Below are 10,313 nucleotides of genomic sequence, written 5' to 3' on the forward strand. Positions count from 1 at the left end.
AAAACACAGACGCTGAAGCCAAGCTTCCTGAGTTCAAATCCCAGCTCCACCACTCAACTAGGGTTGTGATGTCTCTGCCTCAGTTTTCCCACCTTTTAGATGGGATAATAGGAGTGCCAAAACTCAGAAGGACGTGGTGAAGATTAAATGAGCTAATGCACCTGGGGGGGGGGGCGGAGGGAAGTGGCCTGGCACAAAATAAGCACATTTGAAGGATAGCTCTTAATATGAAAAATAATGATAATCACCAAATGCTAGAGCTAAAAGTATTAGAGACTGCCCAATGTGGCGTTTCCCCCTTTCTCTGCCTGAAAAGCCATCTCCTCCAGGAAGCAGTCCCATAAGTGAGGGACCAACAGGAATGTTGGTGTCACCAGGGCTTGGTAAGGATGTCCAGGGGACTGGACTAGTCTGACCATCTTAAGGAACCCTAATCTGCTAGAGCAGACTACTGGGGGAGCCACTGTCTACACGGAAGGCAGAGGACATTTCCAGTGACCCCCCCCTTCCCTGTGTGGCTTTGGAGAGAGCAGAGGAAGTAATCAAGGCATTCTTGTAACCTCTGTCCTCTGGCAAAGTGTTTGGACATCTGACCGTGGTCTGGCCAGGTCACATCCGTGTGGTAATTACACTGGCAAGAGCTTGCCAGAGCAAAAGGAGGGTTTCCAGGGTGTTTATGGAAAGGTTTCCTGACCTTGCCTCTCGTCGGGTCATTCAACCTCCTTCAGTCAGCTGAGCTGCCAGCGCCTGCAGAAGCCTGCTCGGGAGCCCCATCTCAGCAGGAAAGAACAGGTTCCATCTGGAACTGAGCTCTGGGAAAGGTCCAAAGGCCCCCTCCCCTGAGCTCCGCATCCTGACCCCTGAATGTGGAAAGCTCTCTCCCTCATCACCTAAAGTAAGGGGTGTGCGCTGGGCTGAATGCAGCCAGCTCGTAGACCCTAGGCTGACTGCTGTGAGATGGATGGACAGAGAGACAAATGGGCTGGGGGAACCTCAGAACCTGGGCACTGGCAACGTTGCAGCATAATGGCTCCATGGCAGGTTCTGCAAGCAGAAGGCTGGACTTCAGAGCCAGACAAGACCACCTGCAGGTCTGGACTCTGAGCCTCCATTCCCTCCACTATAAGACGAGGCTATGAAGAGTGCTGACGTCATCAGGGCCCTGGGAGATGATAAGGCGGTCTTCGTCTCGATCCTCACCCACACCTGCACTCTGTGCCGCTGATGAAGTTTCTTCCTGCACTCCCCCCACCTCCCATTGCCAGGCCAGTTTCCCTGCCTGTGAGACAAGGGAAACCTGACCTGGAGGTGGCCACAGAGTCCTAAGAACATTATAAAAACTGTAGCTGCAGGCTGCTGTTTCAGGTTGTGGCTTGAAGGTTCTTATTCCTCTCTAGGACCCAAGGGCCTTCGCTTCACTTCAAATTCCTCCTTTCTCCCACCTCTGTCTGTCCCCAGTTCCTAAGCTAAAATAAGCCACCATTTAGGGATTCTCTGAGTAGCAGTGTCTTTTATACACTTAATCATGGAAAGCCGCTTACTACCATAAAATGCTTCTCACTATAAACAACTTAAAAGGGAGGAGCTCCTTTTTAAAGCCAGCTCTCCTCTCTCCGCATCCCACCTCACCAGGGATCGAAAGGCTCCCAGCCCTGCAGACCTCACTCTGCACCCTACCACGTACAGCCCCTCGCACTTGCCCCGAGAAGATGACAACCGGCCAGGCCAGGGGGCACCGAGGAGGTTCCCCTTATCACCCTCTCCAGGTGGGCTTTAAAGCTGACACCACACAGTCTCCAGGCCTCCCCCACACACTCACTGTAGCTCAGCGGCCAAGTCCTCCCGACTCAGCTACCTGGAGCTGGCAGAGCTGGTCACCGCTGAGCCTCCAGGGGTCTCTGACCCCTGCGGGCTCCATGGAGATACAGAAGGGCCACTGTTGCCCCAACTTTACAGGTAAATATACAATCAATGATAAGAAGAAGAACTGATGCTTATTGAGTATTTACTATGTATCAAGTGCTTTACAAGCATTAACTCTTGACTCTCTCCATCATCTATGAAGCAGGTACTGTCTGTCATCCCTACTCTTTCGGAGAAGAGGGTGAGAAAGCTGAGCTATATATAGTGTTGGGTTGGCCAAAGGTTCCTTTGGATGCCCCCATAACAAATGAACTTTTTGGCCAACTCAATAACTTGCCCAGGATCACACAGCTTATAATCAGAAGTGGGCTTGAAACCCAGGCTGCTTGGCCCCAGGTCCTTCCTTCATCACTATGCCTTCCTGCACTGGAGCCCCTCGACTGCTTGGAAGGCAGGCTAGAGATGCGAACAGGATCCCATCAGGGGAGAGGAGCTGGGGGACCAGGGAATGAATTCAGCCCAACGCCGAGATGGAGGGACCCGGCCAGCTGGCCGCAGCAAGATCCCTTTATTACATAAACCTGGCTTCATGCTGCCCCAGCCTCTCCGCCCCCTAACCCCCCTTCCCAGTGCCTGACTCAGGACTCTGGACAGCTGTTCACCTACTTTGTGGGGGAAACAGCAAGCTTGGAAAATATGACATTTGCACAAAATGTTGCTGGGCGGCAGAAGTCTCTTCCGGGCACAGCCCTCCCCTCCCAGGGGCCCAATCCCTGCCCAGCAGCCAGGTCAGGCCACAGGGGCTCTGGGAGTGCCCGGGTGCCTGTCCCGGCAACACGGCCGGGCGTGCAGGAGGGGGAGGGGCTGCTATTTTAAGAGGCATTGTGGCTGCTTGACAAACAGATGTGGGAGAGGTTTCAGTTTCCATGCACAGCTATGTAGCCAGCCCCCTCTGCCCCCCCACCCGCCACCTGGGGCCCCCTGGACAGATCCTCAGGGATAGCAGGGAAAAGCAGCATCTCATGGGAAGGGAAGTGCAGATCACACGAGTGGGCAAGGATGCTGGAGGCCTTCGTGCCTCTTGTCAGCCCTTCTTGGGGTACCCATCAGACAAAGGGGGGCAACTGAGGCTTACTGACCTAGTGCAACTTACTCACATTCTGCCCTGGAGAGGAACAAAAGCATCGCCTCTACATTTCTGCACTGGGCGCTTCCTACCCTCACAAAACATCAAACGGGATGCTTTCAAGGCCGGAGAGAATTTGTTAATGATTGGCTCCATTCTAGTGATGAGAAAATTGAGGTCCCGAGTTCCCCATTAGGAGCACCGATGTCTCCCACCCCTGCATTCTCAGATCCCTTCCGTCCTGCTTTGTCTCCCCCTGGACAAAGAGAAGAGACAGTTACCTTCAGGAACTCCTTGGGTGGAGGCCAGGTGACAGGCGAGCGAGACTAAGATCCAGGTGAAGAGAAACCCCCTAGAGACCAGGAGACACAAGCAGATGCGGCATCAGCTTCCACCCCGCGCGTCCAGATCCGGCTGGGGAGTTGGGAGGGGATCCTCCAGCCCCGGTGCCACCCCAGTCCTGCCCAGGGGAGGCGGGAGGTGAGGTGCAGACTCTAGGACCCCATCGGACCAGCCCACACTCCTAGGGTCCAGGCACAGCCTTCTGAAAAAGGAACTGCTTACACAGTACAAATACAATCTTGCTTTTTACAGATCAGTAAATCAAGGTCACAGGCAGGAAGCCCTGCCCAGGACATCAGGAGACTCAGGGTCCAGATCAAAATCTGCTACTGATGCACTGGGCAACAGAAGACCAGCCCCTGCGCCTCCCTGTCGCTGGACCTCAGTCTCCCCATCTGTATTATGGCCTCAGGACTTTGAGACCCAGTAGGCAGCAGAGCCGGGGAGGAAAGGTCAGCAGGAAGACCAGAGGGGTCTGCTTAGATGACAGGTATCTTCAAAGGGCAGGAAAGAGAAGAACTCAGTCTCCAGACTCAGGGCCGGGGGTGGGAGACGACCGCTTAGCCAGGACCACTGCATGTTAAGGAAGCTGCCTACTAGCTTCATGCTCACAGAAAATGGAAGAGGGAAGAAGAGAAGAGGAGAAGGTGGGGAGTCAGGCCTCCCCCTCAGGTGCAAACCTGGCCCCATTGCATACCAGCTGTGTGACCCTGGATGAGTCCCTCAGTCTCCCTGAGCCTGTCTCCTTCTCTGCAGTTCAGCTGACGTTCCCTATCTTGCAAGCCAGGCGTGAGGATTAAATGAGCTCATGCATGTCAAGGGCTCGGACTGCTGCCAGCCACAGAAGTGCTTCTTAGACCAACCCTGCTGCCCTTCCACGCTGGGTCCCAGAAGGGTTAATGCTCTGCTCAGGGGCTCCTGCCAAGACGGGCAGAGGCAGTGATCCGATTTCACCTTCCTGTGGGAGCAGCCACTGGTGACACCCGAAGCCACTGGGGCATCTGATCCCCAGGCAGGCAAAGGGGAGGGCGGCACGTGGCCAGAGTCGGCCAGCCAGGAGGCAGGCAGAAAGAACCCCGCCAGGCGGGTGGTGAGGGCAAAGGCTGGGACACGCTGGCCCAGGATCCATTTCCAAGAGGAAGGCTAGGATGGTGTGCTTCTGGGGAACTGTGTAATCCAGGAAACCCATCTGCCAGAGTGGAGGTCGGGAGTCCCAGGTTCTTCCTAGCTCCCCGGGGGCTTTGGAAAACAAGCTCACGCTCTGTGATTTAATAACAAATCCTCCAATTTAATTGTAATTAGCATCAGTGGTAATCCTGACCTAGACAATGGAGAAGGCACTGGTGGTTACCTACCCATAGCCTCCCCCCTCTTCTTGCTTGTTCAGGGAGACATGAACTACAAAGGAAATTAGATACCTCTGGATAGATCTAAGTCCATCTTGAGAATTTGCCATGCCATTGACTGGTTTAGGCCTGCATATATGACGCAAATTTGGCCAATGAGATGTCAGGAATGTCTATCAGGACCTCGAAGAAAACATTTCAAAGGAGCACAGTAAGGGCTTTCTTCTAGCCTTTGAATGTTGTTGAATGAAGACCTGCCGCTGCAGCTGTTTTGTGCACATGAAGTAACAAGCCACATGAGCCTGTGAGAATGCCAGAACGGAAAAACGGTGGGTGTTTGATGACACTTGAGATGCCGAATTGTCCAATCCTATTACGGCTTTTCCTTTGGACCTCTTGATATAGGAGGTAATGAGTCCCTTACTGCTTAAGCCATGTTCAATTGGGAATTACATGCAGCATAAGGCAAGCTAGCTGAAACAGCACTCAGACGCTGATGGCGGTCCCTTGAAAGCCTTCGGCTTCTGGGCCTTAGCACATGCCAATCTCAAGTGCTCTGGACTCCACTCTTTCGCCTGCTCAGCTCCCACTCACGTGTTAGAGTCTAGCCAGAGTGTCATTTCACACCGTCTGCTGCACATACCTCCCAAGGTATCCCATGTATATCTGTCTACTTTCCTGTCTCATTTTCTAACTCAAGTCCCTGAAGGACAGGGCCCGCGTCTGCCTTGGATTCCCAGCACCTGGCAGGCATGTAGTAAGTGTTCAGTGTATTTTTACAGAAGAAATGAATGTCATCTGGAACTACAGGACTCTGGACTTTAAAAAAGTATCTTCCCAAAGACTTAATGCCAGTAGGCCCACCCCACCTCTGACTTTTTCCGAGGATGCTCCTGGATAACCCTTGCTCCTTCCTTCTCTTCTCCAATCTGCTGCCACTGCCGTGAGAATGCTTTTTACATGGGACCTGTCCTCCCTGTCTCCAGCTTACCACCAGCAACAACGAAAGGTCAGTGCCTAGCTGCCCTCAGTTGGGAGAGGGGTAGAGGCTGACCCTTCTGGCATGTCCTGCCTACTTAGAGCAAATGGTAGCCCCATCAGCTGCGACAAACAATAAGAGGCAGCTCTTTTTGATTCGACAAAAGCTGAGCCTTCGGGAGGACAGGTACTTTCTCAAGGTCACCATGGGCAGACTCTGAGGACATAGGTCTTCAGTACTATTTCCCATACCCACCAGGTAGGCTACACCAGGAAGCTGGCCAGATCTACTGGGGAAGAGCCATCTCCTACATCCTACTCTTGGTAGTTCCAAAGCACAACTGCGTATCAAAGGCTCTGAAAGTTCTGCAATAAAGAAATCAACTGCCCTTTCTGTTGGTCAGCAGTCCCTGAAACTAGAGGACCAGAGAACTCATTTCTCCTGAGAAGACCTCCTCAGAAGACAGTGCTCCTGGCTCTGCAGTGTCCCTGCAGCCTCACTAGTTTCTGTTCCATTTCCTTTCGGTCTCCTCTGTTCCCAGCCTTTTCCAGGCACCAGCCCTCATTCCTGAGTCTCTCCCTGTGTCGTCACATCCACCCTTCTGGATGCTCCCCAAGCTGATAAAGACAGGCCAGGTGGAGAGGGGAAGGTACAAGAACCACGCACATCCTTCTCGGTCAATTTCTCCTGCTGGAGTTATGCCAAGGTGACTACCCTGTAGAGAATAAAAGGATAAATTCAGAGGCAACATTTGTAATCCCAGGAGAAAGAAGACTCCCAGGGGAGATGGGATCAGACTAGCCCCTTCAATTAAGCTTCCTAACACCATGGTTTCTAACTCAAGAATTTCAGCTCTGAAAGAGCTATTTAAAAAAAAATATTTGTCTCCCTTTCATTCACCTCAACAAATGCAACTGACCCTCTCAGACCTGGATTCCGTGTGCACTTGACCCAGAAACTTCCAAAGTATAGCAAGGGAGTATAGAGTGTAAATGAACTGGGCTTTCCTGGTGGCTCAGCTGGTAGAGAATCTGCCTGCAATGTGGGAGACCTGAGTTCGATCCCTGGGTTGGGAAGATCCCCTAGAGAAGGGAAGAGCTACCCACTCCAGCATTCTGGCCGGGAGAGTTCCATGGACTATATAGTCCATGGGGTCACAACAAGTCGGACACAACTATGCGACTTTCACTTCACTTCATAGAGTGGGAGAAGGTCCTCTGAGATCATTTCAAGGCCAGATTCTAGTCTCATCCCCTTTGGAGAGATGGGCCACTGAGGCCCAGAGAGGGGAAGCAACTTGCTCAAAGCCACACAGCATGTCAGTGACCCATATCATCTGACTCCACTACTTAGCAGACCATTTTTGCTTGACTCGTCTCCCAAGAAGAAATCAAAGACTTACAGGGACTTCCTACTTGCCAGAGACCAGAGCCCCAGCCTTCACCAACAGGAACAGAGATGCAGCCTAGGGAGCCAACAGCCATCTAAGTAAGCTCCAGGCCTGGAAAGTTGGCTCCCAGAGGGAGGCCTGCCGATTCTTTTGCTCCCGTTCCAATCCTGTTTAGGCTACTGCTAATAACGTTTAGTGCCTGCGCTGGCTCAGAGCTTTGTTCTTCCAGACTTCTGTTTTCACCGCTGACTTGTGGGCCTGGCTCAGCGAAGCCAGGGCTCCAGAATGTCGGGAAGACCAGAGCACAGGGGCCAGAGATGGCAGAAGGCGGCCGGAACGGAAGCCATGAGTTAGGGAGCCTGACCTTGAATACACAACCTGGCCACTGAGCCCTCCAAGAAGGGATCCCAGGTGTTCCTCTCTCCTGCAAAAAGCCCTCTGCCAGTACACCCAAAGTGGTTACTCCTGGACCACGAGGCTGCCAGAACCTGCAGCTGGCTTGCATGATTTCCTCCTCCCTCCTTGTTACCTGAGAACACAGGGGAGCTTCAGGGACCGATACCAGTCTGAACATCCACTGAGCGCTCAGAGCTGAGACCCGGGGCATAGAAACACAAGGCCAAGTAGACCCATGGTCTCTGGGCTTGGCTGCGCTCCCATGGAGTGAGCTGGGAAGGATGCTGGCCAGAGGACCACAGAGAAGAGAAAAGGGGTGAACCTGTCTCACCTGCCTCCATGGACTGGCCAGGCCCCATGTGCCCAGACAGCCACGCCCCGGCCTTCTTCACACCTTACACCTCTTCTATGGGAACACAGACAGGTCATCTGTCTGGACAGGATGCGGCCCAGAATTTTCCAGCTGACTCACACATCCATTCAAGATGAAGTGAATAATGATACAAACAGCAGCTGCCATTTATTGAGCACTTACTACATGCCAGGCCCTGTTCTAAAAGCCTTTTACAAGCACAGCCCCACTAATCCTCACAAAACCCTGCTTGCTGGAAATGAAGATGCCTGTTTGGGGGATGAGAAAAAGAAGTGGAAAGGCAAGGTGTCCGCCCCAGCTTGCAGGACAGAGGCAGGGATTCACACGGCCTGACTGCCATGCTCTCCCTGCTCATGGGTGTGAGTTTATGTTTTGCTTCCGTTTCCGCCATCAATTGAAATGGCATTTTGTGGGTCAGGCAGGTTGTGGGGTATCAAGAGGGTCCCTGAAACACAGAGAGAGAGGAAGAGAATATGCCAATAAAGTAACAGGTAGAGTGTGCTCAGAGAGGGGCAGACAGGGGCTTACACGTGGAGGGCAGGGCCCCCGCCAGCGCAACACCAGGGTTGCTGATGACTGAGCCTGGGCATACAGCATGCTTATGGAAGCATAAGGAAGGGGGAGTGCTCTGAGGACAGGGAGGACGGAGAAGCAAAGAGAAGCCAGGGATGCTCCATAACAGTGTTGTGGAACCTGATCTGGGAGGTGCGGAAGAGCAAAGCTAGGGGGCCAGCGGGCAGAGCATCTGGGGTACTCAGATGCTCAGGGTATCAGATGCTCAGGGTCTCAAAGCCGCGGGACTGCCCACTTGCCTAAAGCTTGGGCCCCGCTGTGGGGTGCTCTCCTGGCACCGCCTCTCTACCCAACCGCTGGCATCTGCCCTGGCACAGGGTCTTCTGGAGAAAATGAGTCAGCAGTGCCCTTACTGGTGGTGGTGGTGGGGTGTGTGTGTGTGTGTGTGTGAGCGCGCGAGCCCCTTGCGGTGGGGGTGGGGGTGGGGGGCGGGCGGGCGAGGGAATCTCAGCCAGCCAGCTTTTTCCAAGACATGGGAAAGAAAGGGGGAGGCATCGCCCCCCTGATTCCAGCGCAGAGGGGGCAGGACCCGGTGGGGTAGGGCGGAGCTACAACCCAGACCAGCCTCTTGGGAACAGTCCTCTGCTCCTGGGGGCAGGAAGGACAGGGAGCAAGCTCTGTGCTTCTCCAGCCCAGCAGTGAGCATGAACCACAGTCCTGAGGGGCTGCTCCCCGCCTGCTCGCTCCCACACACACCCACACCAGTGAGTCCTGCACACGCTCCCTCTTCACAACTTCTACTCCACAGGCTGGGAACCAGAGATTCCCTGGCCCTCAGGGGCCCGCGGGGGCTCACATCTGTGCCACGAGGGGTTCGAATTAGTCATCTCCCCGGGCCCTTTCTGCCCTGACATGCTGGCTCTCACTTTTCCTAACACAGATGACGGGAAAGCGACAGGAACTCAGGACCACCCCCACTCCCACCCCCGCCCCTCCCCAAGCAAGGAAGCGCTGAGACACACAGACCCAAACAGCCTGACACACACGCGGCGATTTCCAGAAACAGGGGACGTGCAAAGACACACAGACACCGAGACAGAAGCAGGAGCCCTGGAAATCTGCAGGCAGTTTCCCAAGAACAGACAGAAACGGAGACTCACAGGCTGGGGACCTATGGACGCCCACACGGGAACACGTCGAGACAGCCAGAAACGGAGACCCCTCCTCCCCCATGCATCCAAAGAGCCCCCTCCGCCTCCCCCGCCCACCGCTCCAGGCACCACCCCCAGCCCTCAATCTCGACCCCGGGGCGGGCTCTGCAGCGACCCTCCCCAGCTCGGCCCCCGCCCCAACGCGATCCGGCCGCCGCGCCAGGCGGGGCAGGGCGGGCAGCGCTCGGCTCGCCAACCCTCGCCGGGCCGGGGGCGCTGCCCGCGTTAACCCTTGGCGGCCCGCCCTGCAGGGGCGCAGGAAGGGGCAGGAAGCTGACGTTCCGCTGGAAGCGTCCCGCGCGGCGGGGAACCCCAGCCCGCCCCGGGGCTGGAGCCGCCAGAAGCTGGGGAGGCGGCGTCCCCGAGCCCGTACTCACCCCCCTTGCGCCGCCGCCGCCGCCGCCGCTGTGCCTCGGGCCCCCCGCGCCGATCCCGCTCCCATGGCGGGCCCCTACTTCATGCTCCCGAGCCCGGGGGGCAAGTGTGGGCGCGCCCCATGGGGCCGCCAGCCCCCCGCCCCGCCGCGCCAGGCCGGCTCAGAGCGCGCGGCCCCCGCGCCCCCAGCGCAGTCCGGCTCCCAGGGGCGCCCGAGCAAGCAGGCAGCGCGGCCGGGGCTCCGCGGGCGCCCGCGCCAGGCCCATGGTCCCAGGAGTCCCGGCGCCGCGCTCGCCCCTGCCTCGCTCTTTTCTGCTTCCACCGAAAAGGAAGAAGAAGCAGAAGAAAAAAAAAAAAAGATGATCAAACTTTTGGAGGCGGGCTGCTGGCGGTCCCCGG

The 10,313-nt window shown here is 55.6% G+C and overlaps 1 protein-coding gene across 5 annotated transcripts in view; it reads right to left on the reverse strand.

Annotated features, from left to right (window-relative positions):
* Window positions 1-10,070, reverse strand: part of COL27A1 (collagen type XXVII alpha 1 chain) — a 147,689-nt gene extending 137,619 nt beyond the window's left edge. For 3 of the 5 annotated variants that reach the window (XM_070459243.1, XM_070459242.1, XM_070459240.1), the window contains exons 1-2: window positions 9,917-10,066; window positions 3,271-3,341 (exon numbers count right to left, since the gene is read on the reverse strand). In XM_070459243.1, coding sequence (XP_070315344.1) covers window positions 3,271-3,341; window positions 9,917-9,981 — 136 coding nt within the window. In that variant the 5' untranslated portion in view covers window positions 9,982-10,066. Of the gene's footprint in view, window positions 1-3,270; window positions 3,342-4,749; window positions 4,949-9,916 lie in introns of those variants that run through there. The other 2 variants (XM_070459241.1, XM_070459244.1) reach the window with 2 other exon arrangements.
* Window positions 10,071-10,313: the final 243 nt, after the last annotated feature.

Source organism: Odocoileus virginianus, chromosome 31, assembly GCF_023699985.2.
Source record: "Odocoileus virginianus isolate 20LAN1187 ecotype Illinois chromosome 31, Ovbor_1.2, whole genome shotgun sequence".
Taxonomy (NCBI): Eukaryota; Metazoa; Chordata; class Mammalia; order Artiodactyla; family Cervidae; genus Odocoileus; species Odocoileus virginianus.